The following is a 20,151-nucleotide window of genomic DNA, read 5'->3' as shown; positions in this document are numbered from 1 at the left end:
CGTTGGGGAGGAATCTCTAAGGTTTTCAGGCTTACAAGACTAATAGGTATTTAGATTGTTTGGTGACCAGATTGCTAGAGCTGAAAATGCTATTTTGGGGACCCATGGCTAGAAGCATGCACAGAGCCCCTGAACCTATTTTGGACTTCTTGTTTCCCCAGATTGGATGGTGGATATGGGAGGTAAGATTGTTTCTATTTAGTAAAGCATTGTAATGTTTTTGTTTTGTTTTGTTTTGTTTTTATTTCTGAGAGAGAGAGAGAGAGAGACAGTGTGAACAGGGGAGGGTCAGAGAGAGAGGGAGACACAGAATCCGATGCAGGCTCCAGGCTCTGAGCTAGCTGTGAGCACAGAGCCCAACGCGGGGCTTGAACCCATGAGCAGTGAGATCATGACCTGAGCCGAAGTCTGACACTCAACCAACTGAGCCACCCAGACGCCCCTATTTAGTAAAGCATTGTAAATGCCTTGCAGTGGTGGTAGTGGTAGGGTGACTTGGTGGCTATTGGGGTGGAATTTGTTGAGGTTTTGAGCAGCTCTGGGTACAGGTGGAAGAATAGAAGAAGACAAAGGACTATCTGTTGGGTGGGGTGGGGCTTCTCACAGGTGGCTGGCTCTCTGCAAAGGAGAGGCTATATTCCCTACGTGCCTACATTCCTAAGATGTGGCTAGAAAACAAGAAAGAGTTCTGTTGGGGGGTGGGAGCTGTGGATTATTAAAAAAGCCTAGTTTCTGAAACCTCATATTTCTTAAGGGGGAGGGAAAAAGCCAAGAACATCACAAGGACATCATTGCCCTTGGCATGCATAGCTGTAAAATAGACTAAATCTCATGGGATTTGAAGAGCACATGGATAACCACTTGAAACCTCTTAATTTCTTTCTCCCTTCCACTGTGTTACATGGAACATGACTCTTTCTCTGTCCCCTGAAGAGCCTGGGCTGCCTCCTTTCTTAGACCCCCACCTCCCAGTGATGCTGTTTCCTTGTTCCAGGCTATGGCTTTGTGGACTTTGACAGTCCTTCATCAGCACAGAAAGCTGTCACAGCACTGAAAGCCAGTGGGGTGCAGGCACAGATGGCAAAGGTAAGGGTTCTACCCCATGTCTGCTCCTCCTAGCACCAGAGGTCCAGTTCTAAGGCTTCCAGGAGTTGTAAGACCATGAATTTGATGGGCAAGGGCCAAGGTGCAGTAGTTTTTGACTATATCTGACCAAAGAAAGGCTGAGCTAGGGTCTCACTGAGCACCCCTTGACTGCCAGAGGAAGATGTTCTTCAAAGTCTGTGGCAGGTAGCTCTGTCAACTGTTCCTCTCATCAAGTATTATAAGCAGGTAAGAGGGTCAAGAGGCTTCCCTTCCTCCTGCAGTTTCCCCATTTACACCCTAGCCCCACTTCCCTACCAGACAGCTTGTGGTAGTTTTGCAACATTCTATGAAGAAGGCAGTTGTGCAACTCAGAAGTTAAGAACAGTGCCCTTCACCTCCCAACACTGTTCCCTTTGCTTGTGGGGGTGGGGGTGGGGTATTGGTAGGGGAGTTGGTAGGGGTTGGGGGGAGAGAAGCCACAGCAAGGAAGGAAGCTGACTCTTCTTATCACGTCTCTCTGGAGCTTTTGTTTTAATCCAGACAACTAGAAAAGTGAAGGCTTTTCTCTCCCTTCTGTTTTGAGGTGGGATTACCCCCCTTGCCTTTCTGAAGTCATTGTGAATACTCTGTAGAGCAATGAGGTAGGCCTGACAGTCACCCTTTTCTGTATGGTGAAAGAAAAACAAAGCCCTGAGGGGAAAGGCAGAAGGGGCGTTGAAGTTGCTGGTGATCTGACCCCATTCTCAAGGGCAGTGACTGCTTAAGTTCTTAAAAATATAGCTGTGGGAAGTTACTGCCATTTTGCACATTCTGCCCTCTGGTGGGGCTCTTCCATCTCTTCTTTCCTCTTTCCGGACAAAAGCTCTCTGACAATGGAGTTGAGGACACTTCAGAGTTCCTATGAGTTTAGAGCTCTGAGGGCTGCATGGTGACCCAGTGAACTATACATCTGCCCCTTAGCACAGCCCCCAGCACGTTGCCTTTCCTTTCCCCTTCTCCCTCTACCTGCTCTCCCTCTGTCGCATTCCTACTCAGAGGATTCTACTGTGGCCAGAAGAGGACGGAGGGGGATTGCTTAAAACCGTCCAGCCCTCCTGTCCAGCGGGGGGGAGCAGTTTAGCCAAGGGAATCCAGCGCTGGGGAGGGAGGAGTAGCTGCTCTGCCTAGTTCTTAAAGAGACAGCCAAAACATCACCGATGACTTCTATTACAGGCGTGTAATACTGGAAATATTGAATCTGGTTTTTTTCCCCCTGGACTCAACATACAATCCATGGTAGTGGGACTAGGTGTTATGAACAGTTAAGACCCTCTTTGTTTATGTGTGCCCCTTTCTACTATCTCTTTTTTGAGATGTCATATTGTGACGAGGGCTTAGGGTGGGAGAGGGGTAAGAGATGTGCACTTCATTTCCTCACTTTTTTTTCCATAGCAACAGGAGCAGGACCCCACAAATTTATACATATCAAACCTTCCACTATCAATGGATGAGCAAGAACTGGAGGGGATGCTGAAGCCCTTTGGCCAGGTTATCTCCACTCGAATCCTTCGAGATACCACTGGAACCAGCAGAGGGGTTGGCTTTGCAAGGTGAGGGATATCAAGAATGGGAAATGATGAAGTTAATACAGAATGTCACTTAGAAGATCACCAAAGAAATCTGTACCCCTCCCCCAAGGGACAAATTATTGGCTTAAAGTACTCGACAGTGAATCAGAAGTTCATTTAATTAGAGGTCACAATACTCAAAAACCCATTTGCTCCAAATCTTTATCCTTTCCCCACTTTTTCTTGCTACTCTAGCATTTGTTCCTTGATCCAGACCCAAGCAGAATACAGTAATTCTGTATCTTCTTATGGTTTACTGAATAGTTTCTCATTCTGTTATGTCATTTAATCTTTATAACAACCCCACAAAATACAGTAAAACCTTGGTTTGTGAGCATAATTCGTTCCAGAAACATGCTTGTAATCCAAAGCCCTTGTGTATCAAAGTATCAAAGTGAATTTCTGCATAACAAATAATGGAAACTCAGGTGATTTGTTCTACAACCCAAAAATATTCATATAAAAATGATTACTAAAAAAATGATTACTATATTATAATACAAAATATAAAGAAAAATAAATTAACTTGCACTTACCTTTGAAAACCTTCGTGGCTGGTGTGAGGGAGACTAGAGAGAAGAGGGTTATTGTGTAGGACAACTTTCACTAACAGAATCACTGCTATCTGTTGGCTCAATGGAATCTTTTTCTACATGAGGGCCATAGTATATGTTTGCACAGATGTTGACTCCAGTACAGTATTAATAAACTCTTGTATACTGTATTTAATGTAACTGGCAATAAGGCAGCAGTGGAAAAGGTCTATATCTGCAGGCAGCCTGACCTAGAATGAAGCAAAGCATTCCAAAGTTTACTCTTGTATGGAAAAGCAAAGGACTGTCTGTAGGTGCTTCGAAGTGACAAAAAATATACTAGTGCCAGCTGTGGGCACCTTCCAACGTGCTGAAAAATCACTGTACTGATTTTCTGCCAAACACTACAGCCTGAGACTAAGCATTCAAGCATGGAGATAATCACCCACAATCCCGTACAGAGAGAGAACCATTGGCTCAATTGTGATCAAGTGACATTTGGTGTCACATACTGCTTGTATTGCAAGACATCATTCATTTATCAAGTTAAAATTTATTAGAAATGTTTGCTCATCTTGCGGAACACTCACAGTGTTACTTGCAATCCAAGGTTTTACTGTAAATATTCTGTTTTAAGGAAACCAGGGCACCTGGTTGGCTCAGTCAGCTTCCAGCTCTTGATTTCAACTCAGGTCATGATCCCAGGGTCATGGGATTGAACTCCACGCCTCGCTGTGCACTGGGTGTGGAGCCTGTTTGAGATTCTGTCTTTCCCTCTCTCCTCCCCCATTCATGTGCTCACTTTCTCTTTCAAAAAGATAAAAAGGATACTCTAAAACAAAAAACAACATTTTATAGCTAAGGAAACCAAAGCCCCCAATATAAAGTGATTTGTCCAAGGTCTTACAGCACTGGGTGGTAATCCTTCTGGCTTTAAGATCAGTGGGATGAAGAAGATTTGGCCTACCTTTTCAGTTCTGTTGAGAGACTTAGATTCTAGACCAACTCTGCCACTAACTGCCCCTGTGATATCAGACCTTTGTGTGCCTTGGTTTATGTGCATTGGTTTGTGAAGTAGAGATTGATGTAGATGAGTGATTTTCTTAAGGTGTTCCCTAGAGCTGCAGAGTTATCCAGGGTGCCTACCTCATTTGGACTTACGTGTCGTTTGTAGGGCTTCATCATCTCCTAGCCCACTTAAGAAATGGTTCTTTTTTTTTTTTTTAATTTTTTTAAAATTTAAATGTTTTAAATTAAAGTTTAAATAAAATGTTTTATTTCTGAGAGAGAGACAGCATGAGCAGGGGAGGGTCAGAAAGAGAGGGAGACACAGAATCCGAAACAGGCTCCAGGCTCTGAGCTGACTGTCAGCACAGAGCCCGACACGGGGCTCGAACCCACCAACTACGAGATCATGACCTGAGCCGAAGTCGAATGCTCAACCGACTGAGCCACCCAGGTGCCCCGGTTCTGCTTTTATTTTAAGATTTTGTTTAAAAGTAGATTCTGTTGCTTTTTTTAAAAGCTTGAAAAATATTGGAATAAGTGATCTGAAGTTTCCATTTTGTGTTACAATATCTTGTCTGGTTCAGGAACACTCCCAAGTGTTTCAGATCTTGGGAACTCAATCTTGGTAGCACCACCTGCTGGCAATCCCAGATATAACTAGAAGAGAGTTCCTATGTTTGTGGTCATTAGACTTTTTTTTTTTTTTGCTCCCATACTTAAAGCAGAGGTTCCTCACCTTTTTCAGTTCATGACACTTTATGTTGTCACAATACTTTGTTTTGTTTTGTTTTTTGCTCTAGACCAAAAGAACTACTTAAGGGGCACCCAGCTGTCTGAGTCAGTAGAGCATGTGATACTGGGGTAATATATTTGTTCGAGCCCCACATTGGAGGTAGAGTTTATTTAAAAAAAAAAAAAAAAAAAAAAACAGTGAGCAAAAGAAGTACTTAACGGTTCAGTTTCTTGAGTAATTTAATGGTCTAAACAACTCAAAAAGTTGTTTTTTTTTTTAATTTTTTTCACGTTTTATTTATTTCTGAGAGAGAGAGAGAGAGAGAGAGAGACAGCGTGAGCAGGGGAGGGTCAGAGAGAAAGGGAGACACAGAATCCAAAGCAGGCTCCAGGCTCTGAGCTAGCTGTCAGCACAGAGCCCGGCGCAGGGCTCAAACCCATGAACTGGAGATCATGCCCTAAACTGAAGTTGGACACCTAACCGACTGAGCCACCCAGGCGCCCCTCAAAAAGTGCTTTTATGTTAAAAGTTTTGTTGCTATTTTGGAATGCCTGGGTGGCTCAGTCGGTTTTTGCTTGATTTTGACTCAGGTCATGATTCCAGGGTCATGGGATTCTCTCTCTCCTTCAACCCCTCTCCCCTCCTCATGCTCTCTCTCTCTAAGATAAAAAAATGTTTTAACTAAAAGAAATTTATAGCTATTTCAAAAATTCATTAAAAGAGAAAAGATTTGTATTTTGGTCTTTAACTGTACTTATTCTACTTACAAATGGGATGTGCGTCTGTTGAACACTGCACAACTTCTCAAGCTTTGGAATCAGATTGGGCACTTACACCCTCATTTCCTGTTACACATTGGTTTTCTTATGGTATTTGCTTTTGTCATAGCAACCATTGAAAAACTAGCTTTGTAATAATACATTATTGAAGGATTTTAGGGTGATATAATTTTGAAATAGTGACCTGTTTAGAGTTAGTAGTCCACCCAATATCCAACAGACGTTGCTGTATTTTCTTCAGAAAGTTCAGGGGTGCCTGGGTGGCTCAGTCTGTTAAGTGTCCGACTTCGGCTTAGGTCATGATCTCCTGGTTCTTGAGTTTGAGCCCCGCATTGGGCTCTGTGCTGACAGCTCAGAGCCTGGAGCCTGCCTCCAATTCTGTGTCTCCCTCTCTCTCTGACCATCCCCTACTCACGCTCTGTCTCTGTCTCTAAAAAATAAATTTAAAGGGGCACCTTGGGTGGGTCAGTCGGTTGGGGGTCCGACTTCGGCTCAGGTCATGATCTCATGTTTCATGGGTTCGAGCCCTACATCAGGCTCTGTGCTGATAGCTCAGAGCCTGGAGCCTACTTCAGATGCTGTGTCTCCCTCCCTCTCTGCCCCTCCCCTGCTTGTGCTCTGTCTCTCACCCTCAAAAATAAATTAAAAATGTGAAAAAAAATTTTTTTAATTTAAAATGTTAAATAAAAAAGTTCAAAAGCTCCCTATGTATGCCTCTCTGAGCTCACCACAGTGGCACAGGGTACCTCCGAGTCCAGTTTGGAAATTGTGGCTTTGAAGACTTGAAAAACTGAAATCTCTTGTATCTTTCTATGTTACTGTCTACATATTTTCTTCATACATTTTGATCTTGCAAAGTATAATTCCCAGCAAATTATGATATTTTAAATAAAACTGTCATGTCATTTATAAATGTATGCAAATATATCTAAATTGTCATAGCAATGTGATACACAAAATCATCTGTTTAAAAATATATAGGATATTTCTTTTTTAATGGTTGTAACCTTTTTTTTAAGTTTATTGATTTATTGAGAGACAGAGCGTGCAAATGGGGGAGGGGGAAAGAGAGACAGAGACAGAGAGAGAGAGAGAGGGAGAGAGAGAGAATCTCAAGCAGGCACCACACTGCCAGGGCAGAGCCCAATGTGGGGCTTGAATCTATGAGATTATGACCTGAGCCAAAGTCAAGAGCCAGACACTTAACTGACTGAGCCACCCAGGTGTCCCTAATAGTTATAACTCTTATATCATTCTTATTATAGTGGTTTTTTTGTTCTTTTTTAAAAATTTTAAATGTTTTAATTTATTTTTGAGAGAGAGCACAAGCAGGAGAGAGGCAGAGAGAAAAGGAGGCACAGAATCAGAAGCAGGCTTCAGGCTCTGAGCTGTCAGCACAACACAGGGCTTGAACTTGTGAATTACGAGATCATGACCTGAGCCACAGTCAGATGCTTAACCAAGTGAGCTGCTCAGGCACCCTTTTTTGTTTTCTTTAATAGACTAATGTGTTTAGGGACGATTTCAATTTTACTTATTTATTTTGGGGAGGGACAGGGCAGAGAAAGATAATCCCAGGCAGCCTCTGTGCTGTCAGCATAGAGCCAGATGCGGGGCTCCACCCCACAAACTATGAGGTCATGACCTAAGCCGAGATCAACAGACACTTAACCACCTGAGCCATCCAGGTGCCCCCCTTTTCTTGTTCTTGATCTTGTACTTCCATTCCGTTTCATTACAGAATTGTATTCCAGTATAAAATATTTTTATAGTTGAAAGTCTTTTTATGGATCATTCTATTGTACTTCTCTGCAACAAAAAAATATATATACAGCAAATGAGATTTTTTTTCTTATGGTTATGAGTCTGTACATGTGAAGTAAATTTTATTGGAAAAGCTTTCTCCTATGACATGGGTAAGTTTTATTTTGTTTAGGTTTTTCTAATTAGGTCATGTAGCCACTAGTGACTGTTGTTTATTGCTATAATATCAATTCTGTTCCTGTTTTTTGTTTTCATGCTGAGAAGCCTTGTTCACAAAATATGTAAATAGGAATAGGAAGAGTTTAGTTAAAATAGGAATTCTTTGAATTTTTTCTGATTTATATGCGAATAACCAAAGTGATTGATCCATCAAAATTGATTTTTTAATGTCAGTTAACAACCTACTGAGTCATCTAGCTTGTTGGAAAAATTAGAAACATCTTACTTACAAAATGGTTTAAAAGTCAGGCATCCTTGGGGCGCCTGGGTGGCTTAGTCAGTTAAGCGTCCAACTTTCACTTAGGTCATGATCTCGCGGTTCGTGGGTTCTAGCCCCGCGTCGGGCTCTGTGCTGACTGCCAGCCCAGGGCCTGGAGCCTCTTTCAGTCTGTGACTCCCTCTCTCTCTCTGACCCTCCCCTGCTCACGCTGTCTCTCTCTCTCTCCTAGAAATAAATAAAACATTAAAAAAAAAAAAAAAAGTCAGGCATCCTTGCCTCCTGTGGAGTTTGGGGATATGTGTGAGGTCAGTGGAGAGGGGTGGCTGTGAGAGTGCACTTGACCATTGGTGGCCACAGTCTCTCCCCAGGCAGAACACTTTTAGGAAAGAGCTTATGAGGAAGTGGAGGTTATGATAACAATTCTCTTTAAAATACCCATCATGCCTGCTTAGCCTTTTGGAAGATTAAGGAATAGAAGTAACCCAACTAAAGACTGCTGCTGTGGAGTACCTAGGTTGTGGTTTTTCCCTAAAAGGTTCCATTTGAGGCTGTTTTCAAATGACCACCTTCATAGGAATGGTTCCTGTTTTTAGTGGTTATTGGCATAGAAAATGCAATGAGATTTACTTTAAATATGGAAGGAGGGGAAGATACTGTACCTTGTGCCATATAGACCCTTATAATTTTTAGAACACACTTAATGTTTGTTTACTTTTGAAGGACAGAGCGTGAGCAGGAGAGGGTTGGAGAGAGAGAGAGGGAGACACAGAATCCAAAGCAGACTCCAGGCTCTGAGCTGTCAGCACAGAGCCCAGTGTGGGGCTTGAACCCATGAACCATGAGATCATCACCTGGGCCAAAGTCAGACACTGAACTGACTGAGCCACTCAGGTGTCCTTAGAACACACTTAAAGACATGATCTCGTTTGATTTATAGTAGGGTAGGTAGAGATGTTATCTCTAAAGCAGAAATGAGGAGTAGGTCCAGTGGGTTTTGTGCAGGTCCTAACTCCTAGAACTTTGGGTGATAAACTGGTGCTAGAATCTAGATTTTCTGATTTCTTATTCACTTGTCTTTCCTCAACAAGATACTTTAACTCAGTAGTTCCCAACATTGTTTCTATCACTATAGACCATGAACTCTATCTTATTACCCTTTTGTCTTACAGTTTTATGAAGTCTTAATATTATCAGGAGCTAATTAGACTACAGAAGCAAAAAATAAATATTAGCAAGTTCTTAGCTTGTGCAGTTTTATTGGAGTGAAGTTAGGAATTTTTTAATAAAAACTAATAGTGACATGGAGCACCTGCCTGGCTCAGTGGGTAGAGCATGTGATTCTTGATCTCAAGATCATGAGTTCAACCCCCGCATTGGGTGTAGAGCTTATTTAAAAAAACAAAACAAGGGCACCTGGGTGGCTCAGTCGGTTAAGCCTCTGACTTTGGCTCAGGTCATGATCTCACGGTTCGTGGGTTCGAGCCCTGCGTTGGGCTCTGTGCTGACAGCTAGCTCAGAGCCTGGAGCCTGCTTCGGATTCTGTGTTTCCCTCTCTCTTTTACCCTCCTCTGTTCATGCTATCTCTCTCTCTCTCTCAGAAATTAAAACATAAAAAAAATTTTTTTAAACAAAAACCAGGCGCCTGGGTAGTTCAGTTGGTTAAATGTCCTACTCTTGATTTTGAATCAGGTCATGATCTCACGGTTTGTGAGATTGAGCCCCACATTGGGCTCTGTGCTGAAAACATGAAGCCTGCTTGGAATGCTCTCTTTCCCTCTCTCTTTGTCCCTCCTTAGATTGCATTATGTGCACTCTCTCTAAATAAGTAAATAAATATTTTTTAAAAATATTAATTAAAAAATAGGGGCACCTCGGTGGGTCACTTGGTTAAGTGTCCGGACTTCAGCTCAGGTCATGATCTCATGGTTTATGAGTTCAAGCCTTACATCAGACTTGCTGCTGTCATCACAGAGCCCGCTTGGGATCCTCTGTCCCACCCCTCTCTATGCCCCTTCCCGGCTCACACTCCTCTCTCTCTCTCAAAAATAAACATTAAAAAAAGGTTATTCTTGGGGTGCCTGGGTGGCTTAGTCGGTTAAGCGTCCGACTTTCGCTTAGGTCATGATCTCGCAGTTCGTGGGTTCGAGCCCCGCGTCGGGCTCTGTGCTGACTGCCAGCTTGGAGCCTGGAGCCTATTTCGGAGTCTGTGTCTCCCTCTCTCTCTCACCCTCCCCTGCTCACTCTGTCTCTCTCTCTCTCTCCTAGAAATAAATAAAAATATTTTTTTAAAAAAAAGGTTATTCTTAATAAATAATAAATAAATGATGGTGACAGCCACTATTTATTCTATTCTTGTTTATGAACTAGACCTAATATTAGGCCTATTCATCAGTATCTTCTTTGGAATATTCATAGCATGAGGATCTTCATTTTTTCATTGTAGGGGCCCTATAGGAGCCAGTTGAGGGACCTTTTATTAGAAGTTGCCACGGGGCACCTAGGTGGCCCAGTTGGTTAAGTACTTGACTTTGGCTCAGGTCTTGATCTCACAGCTCTTGAGTTTTAGCCCTGCATCAGACTCTGTGCAGAGCCTAGAGCCTGCTTTGAATTCTGTGTCTCCTTCTCTGTCTGCCCCTTCCCTGCTTGTACTTTGTCTCTCTTTCTTTCTCTCTCTCAAAAAATAAACATTTAAAAAAATTTTTTAAAAAATGGGGTTGCCTCTTCAAGATACCTTGAATTTGTGTGGAGAAAACTCTGTTTCTAGAGTCATAATTTTTAGAGCATTTGTGGGATTGGGAACTTAGAGCTTTCTCTTTGAATGTAGGGAGAGCATAGATCCTGAAGAAGCTAGAGCCTAATCCCTCTTGTGCTCCTTAGGATGGAGTCGACCGAGAAATGTGAGGCCATCATCACCCACTTTAATGGAAAATATATTAAGACACCAGCTGGAGTACCAGGTGAGGCATCTGGGAATCAGGCTGAGAGAGCCACAGGTTGTTACTTCCAGTGAAGATTCTGGAGGCATTTTTCGTGAGCGTGAATGGACTAAGTAAGGTAGGACTCAGCTGCCTGTTTGCTTTCTTTCTTGGCAGCCCCATCTGATCCCTTGCTTTGCAAATTTGCTGATGGTGGTCCAAAGAAGCGACAGAACCACGGAAAATATGTGCAAAATGGACGGGCCTGGCCAAGGAATGGAGATGTGGTAAGAGCACCTCTGAGGAGACAGGAGTACTAAGGACATTAAAGTGGAAGGGAAATTACCATGGCCTGATTTGTGTGAGTTTAGATGGTAAGCTTAAGAGCTACAGCTGGCTGCTTAGCATGGTCTTCAGTGTGGGTCTTGAGAGGGATTGTGCAGCCTACACAACCAGAACTCCAGAACAGCAGTAGCAGGGCCCATCCAGACTTTGCTCTAGTCTGTTGAATCAAACACATCCTAGTACTGATATTCTGGGCTTCCCTCTGTTTTCACCTGAGGGCTCACAATATGATCACTGTGTTCTTCCTTTATAGGGTGGTATGGCCTTGACCTATGATCCCACCACAGCTCTTCAGAATGGGTAAGGGTGTTGGATGTAATTGGGTTACCTGAAAATGACAAGAGCCTGTCTTGACACTGGGATGTTTCATCTTGATTTTTAAACGGCAGCTAGTGGCGGTGTCTGTTAGTGGGGCCCTTACCTTGTGGTTTCCTGTGACTCCTTACTGATGAGGTTCCTTCTTCCAGGTTCTACCCAGCTCCTTATAACATCACCCCGAACAGGATGCTTGCTCAGTCTGCACTCTCCCCATATCTTCCATCTCCTGTGTCTTCATATCAGGTATGTTCATGCGGAAAAAAGGGTGTGGTGGTTTTCCCTACCACTGTGCTTTAAGTGAGGGAATATAAGGCTGGAAACTACTTATTTTTTGGTTGTTCCTTTATATATGTTGCTCACAAATCATTTTACTTGAAAGCATAATGTGATCACATTACATGTACATAGACTGTTATGGTAGCATCCTCTTACTCTCCATAAGTCTACCACCCCATAAATAAACCCATATTAATTTCCTCTTATTCCATGTATTTCAAAAAGTTCATATTTTTCTTCATGTGCACACATATATATAGTTTGTGAAGTCATTGTTTACAGAAATGTAAACATATTAAATATATTTTTATACTTCTCTCACTTAACAGTATCTTAAACCAGTGATTCTCAAAGCGTGGAACCGAGACCAGTAGTATCACCTGAGAATTTTAAAAAACAAACTCTTGGGCTCCACCCCAGATCTGCTGCATTAGAAACTCTGGGGATGGGTTCCAGCAATCTGTGACCATACAAAGTTATTACAGTATTATTGACTGTATTCCCTATGCTGTACTTTCCATCCCCATGACTCAACTTATTTTATACCTGGTAGTCTGTACCTCATAATCCCTTCCATCTATTTCGTCCATCTTCACCCCACCCCTTCACCCCATGGAAAGCTGAGTTTTTAACAAGTCTTCTGTGTGATTCTGATGTAGCTAATGTTGAGATTTTTTGTTTTAACCATTTCTTTTTTTAAATAGTTACATTATATTTCATGCTGCAGATATACCAGAATTCTTCAACTCTGTCTTGGTGAAGAGTATTCATTTGGATTTCATAGCTTTTCTGGAACAAATGACACTCCAATCCATATATTATTCAACCTAGCAGGCACATTCCTTAAGCTCTAGGTCCAAGAAATAAAACCACTCATATGTAAAGACCCTTCTGGCTACATCGTTAAGTTTGAGTACTATTATTTCTGGGGGCTAGCCAAGGAGCATGATTGCTAGGTTGAATAATGTATGGACTTCCATGTTTGTTTTTTTTGTTTTTTTAATATGTGTTTTAAAGTTTATTTATTTTGAGAGAGAGGAAGAGAGCATGTGTGCATGTGAGCAGAAGAAGGACAGAGAGAGGGGGAGAGGCAGAGAATCCCAAGCAGGCTCTGCACTGTCAGCACAGGAGCGATCACACCCTGAGCTGCCAAAGGTCAGACACTCAACTGATGGAGCCTCCCAGGTGGCCCTGGACTTTCAGGTTTATGGATGTTGCCAGATCGCTTTCCATAAAGGCTGTGTCAGTTCACATTTCCACTAGCAGTGTATGAGAGTGCCCATTTCCTTCCAGCCGTAAAGTGACATTGCTCTTTTTTAAGTTTTTCCTATCTTGATAGGCGTAAAGTGCATTGTTACTTAAATTTGCACTTCCCTAACAATAGCTGAGTGTAAGCTTTTTGGTTTGTTGTTTTTTGTTTGTTTGTTTGTTTTTACATTTGTCATATTTTGATTTGCTCTTCTCTGCTTTTCATATGCTTGGCACATTTTTTTGTTTATTCTTTTTTTTTTTTCATGTCTTTATTTTGAGAGGCAGAGACAGAGAGCAAGCAGGGGAGGGGCAGAGAGAGAGGGAGACACAGAATCTGAAGCAGGCTCCAGGCTCTGAGCTGTCAGCACAGAGCCTGACGTGGGGCTCGAACCCATGGACTGAGATCATGACCTGAGCCGAAGTCGGACACTTAACCGACTGAGCCACCCAGGTATCCCTGATTATTCTTTTCCTATCAACTTGTAAACACATATTTGTATATTATTTAAGTATTAATCCTCTGGTTATCTTTCTTACAAATATTTTTTTCCAAATTTATTTTTGTCCATTGACTTTGTGTTGTGGTCCTTAGTCTTGTGCTCTAAACCCAAGTCATTTGGAGAGGTTATCAAACCTAAATTACTGGGCAGCACACAAAGAATTTTCAATTGAGTAAGTCTAGGGTAGGAGGCAAGAATTTTTTTTAATTATTATTTTTTTAAATGTTTATTTTTGAGAAAGAGACAGAGCGTGAATGGGCGAGGGGAAGGGAGAGAAGGAGACACAGAATCCAAAGCAGACTCTAGGCTCCAAGCTGTCAGCGCAGAGCCAAATGTGGGGCTCAAACTCACGAACCCTTATGACCTGAGCTGAAGTCGGACGTTAACCAACTGAGCCACCACGTCCCCCTCTCCAAGATTTGACTGTTTTACATTTAAATATGTAATCATATATATTTTTAAATGTATATATTTTAAAGTTTATTTATTTTGTGAGAGACAGTGTGTGACAGGGAAGGGAGAGAGAGAGAGAGAGAGAGAGAGAGAGAGAGAGAAAGAATCCCAAGAAGGCTCTGCGCTGATAGTGCAGGGCTTGAATTCCCAAACTGTGAGATCATGACCTGAGCCAAAATCAAGAGTTAGATTCCTATCCAACTGAACTACTACCCAGCCACCCCCAGGAATTTATTTTTGTATATGGTACCAGATAGGGATTTTTTTTTAATGTTTATTTTTCAGAGAGAGAGAGAGCATGTGTGTGCCCATGCACACAGGGGAGGAGCAGAGAGCAAGGGAGAGAATCCCAAGCAGGCTCTGGGTTGTCAGTGCAGAGCTCAAACTCATGAGGCTCAATCTCATGAACCATGAGATCATGACCTGAGCCAAAATCAAGAGTCAGTTGCTTAATTGACTGAGCCACCCAGGTACTCCTAAAGATTTTTTTTGTTTAATGTTTTATTTCAGAGAGAGAGAGAGAGGGGCAGCATGAGCAGGGGAGGATCAGAGAGAGAGGGAGATACAGAATCTGAAGCAGACTCCAGGCTCTGAGCTAGCTGTCAGCACAGAACCTGATGCAGGACTTGAACCCACGAACTGTGAGATCATGACCTGAGCCAAAGCTGAGCCGACTTCGGCTCAGGTCATGATCTCACAGTTTGTGGTTCGAACCCCGTGTTGGGCTCTGTGCTGACAGCTAGCTCAGAGCCTGGAGCCTGTTTCAGATTCTGTGTCTTCCTCTCTCTCTGACCCTCACCTGCTCACGCTGTCTCTGTCTCTGTCTCAAAATTAAATACAACAAAAAAAATTTTTTTTAATTGAGGTACAATTCACGGACCGTAAAATGCACCCACTTAAAGTATACAAGTCCGTAGTTTCTAGTATATTTTGCAAAGTTATGCAAGTATCACCACTGTCTAATTCCAGAATATTTTTATCATCTCAGAAAGAGACTCTCTACCCATTAGCAGTCACTGCCCATTCTCCCTCATCCCCACCCCCGGCAACCACTCATATTGTTTCTATGGGTATAGGTTTGTCGATTCTGGATACTTCATGTAAATGGAAGCATACAGGGGGTTCCTGGGTGGCTTGGTTGAGCCTCCCGATTTTGGCTTAGATCATGATCTCACAGTTCGTGGGTTTAAGCCACATGTCAGGTTCTGTGCTGACAGCTCAGAGCCTTGAGCCTGCTTGGGATTCTGTATCTCCCTCTCTTTCTGCCTCTCCCTGCTCATGCTCTGTCTGTCTTTCAAAAATCAATAAAACATTTTTAAAAAATAAATGGAAGCATACAGTATATGTCTTTTGTGTCAGGCTTCTTTCAGTTCGCATGCTTTCAAGGTTTATTGTGTTGTAGCATATAGCAGTATTTGGTTCTTTTTTTTAATGACTGAATTGGTCACATTCCTTTGTAGGACTCTACCACATTTTGCTCTTCACTTATCAGTTGATGGCTATTTCAGTTGTTTCTACCTTTTGGCTATTACGAATAATGCTGCTTTGAACATTTGTGTACAATTATTGTGTCCGTACACACTTTAATTTCTCTTGGGTATATACCTCCAAGTGGACTTGCTGGGTCACATAGGAACCCTGTTTAACTTTTTAAGCAGTTGCCAAACTGTTTTCCCAAGCCACTGTGCTATTTTACATTCCTGCCTACAGTATATGACACTTGTTATTCTGTCCTTTTAATTATAGCCATCCTAGTGAGTATGGAGTGGGATCTCATTGTGGTTTTGATTTGCATTTCCCTAGTGACTAATAATGTTGAGCCTTTTTGATGTGCGTATTGGCCATTTGTATATCTTAGAGAAGTCTCTATTCCTATCCTTTGCCCATTTTTAAACTGGGTTCTTTGGGGGTCCCTGGGTGGCTCAGTCAGTTATGTGTCCGACTTCATCTCAGGTCATGATCTCACGGTTTATGGGTTCAAGCCCCACGTTGGGTCGGGCTCTGCTGGCAGCTAGCTCAGAGCCTGGAAACTGTCTTTGGATTCTGTGTCTCCCCTTCTCTCTGACCCTCCCCTGCTCATGCTGTCTCTACCTCTCTCTCAAAAATAAATAAAATATTTTTTTAAAGGTTTTTAATTTCTCTAAAATAATAAACTGGGTTCTTTGTTGACATGTAAGAGTTGCTAATTTATTTTATGAAGAGTTTATCCTTAATGTTTCTATTTTGTGATGGGGCATTCTAACTTTTTTTGGGTTTTGCTGAAAACTGTCAGATCACTGGGAAAACAGTGGTTTGTAGGCAGTTAATGTTTTTGTCTGTTTTGTTTGCATTAGAGAGTAACTCAGACATCTCCTGTACAAGTACCTAACCCATCTTGGATGCACCACCAGTCATACCTCATGCAGCCTTCAGTGAGTGTTCAGAAGTGGGCAGAAGCCAAAGAGGCAATTTGATGTAAAGGAAAAACAGTGGGATTTTATGATAGACGATGTGGGTGTGAGTTCTGGCTCAGTCAGAACAAATTCAGTTGGAGTTTGTTATTCCTACACAAGGACCCTCCACACTGATGAGCAGAGCTCCTGTTTCTCTTGTACAGCTGGGTTGCTACTCCCTTTTTGTTTCCCAGGAGTTTTAAATGTCTGCCTTCAGGGGTCTTGGTAGACATGAATCACTAACCTTGCCCTTTGGTGCTGCCTTTAGGGTTCAGTTCTGACACCGGGGATGGATCACCCCATTTCTCTCCAGCCTGCTTCCATGATGGGACCTCTTACCCAGCAGCTGGGCCACCTCTCCCTCAGCGGCACAGGCACGGTAAAGCAGGACACTGATTTTCAACTCCTCTGAGCAAGGGGTACCTGTGTCATGCTCTTCAGCATAAATACTTGTGAAGGAGGGTGGCGGTCACTTCGGCATCAGTGAAGGCACACAGACTAGGAGAGAAACAGAATATAGCTGTTCTGCTCCCCAGTTCACTCCTTTTAACTGATTCCTATTCAGGAAACTAAACAAACAGTACTTCTGTCTACATAGCATTTTATCCAGGAGCTCACACATAGGTCCTTAGAAATCCTTAATGGGGGTGCCTGGGTGGCTTAGTCGGTTAAGCGTCCGACTTTCGCTTGGGTCATGATCTCGCGGTTCGTGGGTTCAAGCCCCACGTCTGGCTCTGTGCTGACTGCCAGCTCGGAGCCTGGAGCCTATTTCAGAGTCTGTGTCTCCCTCTCTCTCTGACCCTCCCCTGCTCATGCTCTCTCTCTCTCTCCTAGAAATAAATAAAAATATTAAAAAAAAAAAAATCCTTAATGAAAGTCATAGCAAGAAGAATGGATGAAGCTCATGAGCTTTCTCGTAGGTCTGCTGCATTCTGGCTTGCACAGGAGAACCTCAGGGCTGTGTGATGAGGAAGAGCAGAAGGCAGGAAAGAGCAGGAAAGGAAGGCATGGAGGTGGAAGTCTCTCTAAGCCAGTGCACTTTAGAACCATCTGAAGTGCTCTTGGAAAAGACAATTAAATTAGACTCTCTGGGGATGGAACATAGGCATCAGTGGTTTTTAAAGCTCTCCAGGTACTTTAAGTGTAGCCAAGGAGCCCATCACTGCTCTGAGCCTGTTGCTGGTTTTCATTCTAGTACATGCCGACGGCTGCTGCTGTGCAAGGAACATACATCTCCCAGTATACTCCTGTGCCGCCATCCAGCGTCTCAGCTGAGGTAAGAGCTTTCTGGTCTCTTTGGATTGAGGATAGGAAAACGAACAGGCAGATTTTTCCTGATCAAGATCTTCCTTTAACAGTGATGCTGGTTCTGTGTTCACAGTCAGCTCGTAGGTATGTGAGTAAATGTAGGAAGTAAGGACTTTGTGTCCTTGAATGAGGCCCTTCCTCACATTTGGACAGACAGTGGTTAATGCTGCTTGTACTGAGAAGTGGCGTGGGAAGAAGACTGAGTGCTCTAATTGTTGATGAGGTGGGCATGTGTGCGTAGGCGCTCACAGGTGTGCGGGAGGGGGTGGGTCTGGGTGGGTTCTAGCTAGGCTACTTTTGTGGGAAGTGACAAAAGGAATGTGCAAGGTGACTCTCTTACCTTGGCTGTGGTGCAGGAGAGCAGCAGCCAGCAAAATCAGGTGACGGTGGATGCTCCCTCAGACCATGGGGTCTACTCTTTCCAGTTCAACAAGTAATAGCGGTAAGAACCACAGGTTCTCATGTCTGTCATCCCCCTCCCTCCCGTCTCTGGCTTCTGCCTCCTTTAGGATTCCCCTCCTCGTCTGTGCTGACTACAGGCCTACTTCTTTTTCTTGTGTTTTACTTTACTGAACTTTGCAGATATTACATCTTATTTTTTTACAAATTGAAGTTTTTTGGCATTCCTGCTTTGAGCAAGTCTATCAGCACAATTTTTCCTACAGCATTTATTCACTTTGTGTCTCTATGTCACATTTTGGTAATTCTAAAATGCTTCAAAATTTTTATACATTTGTTATGGTGATCTGTGATCAGCAGTTATGACTTCCTAAAAGTTCAGGTGATGGTTAGCATTTTTAGCAATAAAGTACTTTAAAATTAAGGTATGCGTATTATTTTTTTTTTAGGCATGATGCTATTACACACTTAATAGACCACCGTATAATGTAAATATAGTTTCTGTATGCACTGGGAAACCAAAAATTGCATTCGACTTGCTTTACTGCAGTACTTGCTTCATTGCAGCAGTCTGGAACCGAACTGCAGTCTCTGAGGTGTGCCTGCGAACGAATTCCTGGAGATGCTGTTGCTCCTGGACTCCAGAAGGCCAACCAGGAATACAGACCATCTGTGGGCCCTGCTAAGGACTAACACGTGGTCATCGTTTTTCACAGGCAAGGCCCTGGAGAAAGACATCTCCGCACTCCTGCCCTCTGCTTATTCCTCCATTCCTGAGGGAGCCTGGGGGAACCGTCACTTTCTGCGTGTGCTGCATTCAAGGAGATCAAAAGAACTGTTTTTCTTTTCTTTTCTTTTCTTTTTTATTTTTGCAAAGAAAGTTTTATATTTTGTTTTCAATCACAGTATACTCTTTCTGTATCCCAAAGAAACATTTTTGGATATATATGAAGCTTCTTCTCATTTTTATGCAAAACAGTTTTTTATGTGTTGGACTTCTCTGGGGAGGCTTTAAAACTTTTTGTCCTTTTTTAAAAAATTTTTTTAATGTTTTATTTATTTCTGAGAGAGAGAGACAGCGTGAGCAGGGGAGGATCAGAGAGGGAGAGGGAGACACAGAATCCGAAGCAGGCTCCAGGCTCTGAGCTAGCTGTCAGCACAGAGCCCAATGCAGGGCTCGAACCACGAACCCGGAGATCATGACCTGAGCTGAAGTTGGACGCTTAACCAACTGAGCCACCCAGGTGCCCGTCATTTCTTTTTTTAAAAAAAAGAAAAGGTGTGGTGAAAGAACATCGATGCAGAAGTGCCACCGTGGGCCCTTACACTGAGTGTACTTACGGGCTTATTTTGGTGTGTGTAGAAGAACTACACAGGCTTCAGAAGTTTTGTTTTATAAAGTCTTAGTTCATACATCCCATCTCTTCACACAGTTTATGCCTTCTTTCTCTCATCCAAACTGTTTCTTCTATACACCAGAGCCTGCCCACTTTGCCTTTTTACAGTTTTAATTTTGTGAATTTCTTTTTTGAATGAAATTTTGTATGGACTTTTTGGGGGTCTGAGCACGGAACAAGGTAGAACACTAAGCAGGCAGTGGGAGTTGCTTTTCCTCCCTCTGCCTCGCCACAGCCTCGCAGCCTTGCAGCCTTGGAGGAAAGACCAGACTTTGCCTTCAGGAAACAGATGTGATGCAGTCTCATTAAGGAGACAGTCCCACGGTCTTTGGAAGCCATCCTTGAGCCAAATTTGGATGAAGACCAGGTCTTCCCTGGAAAGTTCCAAAAGGGCGGACTTCTGGCTTCTAATTCTTCTGATCACTGAGACCAACACCTGTCTGAGGAAGTGTCTTCTCCAGCAACAGCTTTTCAGGAATACTTGCTTTCCTGTTTTCCTGGAGGATCTTCTTTTCTGCCCAGGGTCTGTCTCTGCCCTGTCCTCCCTATCAAACATTGCTGTGCTCAGATGAGCCTTTGCAGCTGTGACCTAGAATCGACCTGGGCTC

At 42.9% G+C, this 20,151-nt stretch overlaps 1 protein-coding gene across 8 annotated transcripts in view; it reads left to right on the top strand.

Moving 5' to 3' along the window:
- Positions 1 to 19,216, top strand: part of RBMS2 (RNA binding motif single stranded interacting protein 2) — an 89,722-nt gene extending 70,506 nt beyond the window's left edge. For 4 of the 8 annotated variants that reach the window (XM_039216806.1, XM_039216805.1, XM_039216801.1 and 1 more), the window contains 10 exons: positions 995 to 1,086; positions 2,518 to 2,675; positions 10,827 to 10,906; positions 11,042 to 11,151; positions 11,463 to 11,509; positions 11,677 to 11,770; positions 16,341 to 16,418; positions 16,708 to 16,818; positions 17,635 to 17,715; positions 18,104 to 18,525. In XM_039216806.1, the coding sequence (XP_039072737.1) occupies positions 995 to 1,086; positions 2,518 to 2,675; positions 10,827 to 10,906; positions 11,042 to 11,151; positions 11,463 to 11,509; positions 11,677 to 11,770; positions 16,341 to 16,418; positions 16,708 to 16,818; positions 17,635 to 17,715; positions 18,104 to 18,184 (932 nt within the window). In that variant the 3' untranslated portion in view covers positions 18,185 to 18,525. The other 4 variants (XM_039216803.1, XM_039216800.1, XM_039216802.1 and 1 more) reach the window with 4 other exon arrangements.
- Positions 19,217 to 20,151: the final 935 nt, after the last annotated feature.

Source organism: Hyaena hyaena, unplaced genomic scaffold, assembly GCF_003009895.1.
Source record: "Hyaena hyaena isolate Hyena2069 unplaced genomic scaffold, ASM300989v1 scaffold_655, whole genome shotgun sequence".
Classification (NCBI taxonomy): domain Eukaryota; kingdom Metazoa; phylum Chordata; class Mammalia; order Carnivora; family Hyaenidae; genus Hyaena; species Hyaena hyaena.
The sequence above is the reverse complement of the archived record's forward strand: the minus strand, read 5'-3'. Positions and strand labels throughout refer to the sequence as shown.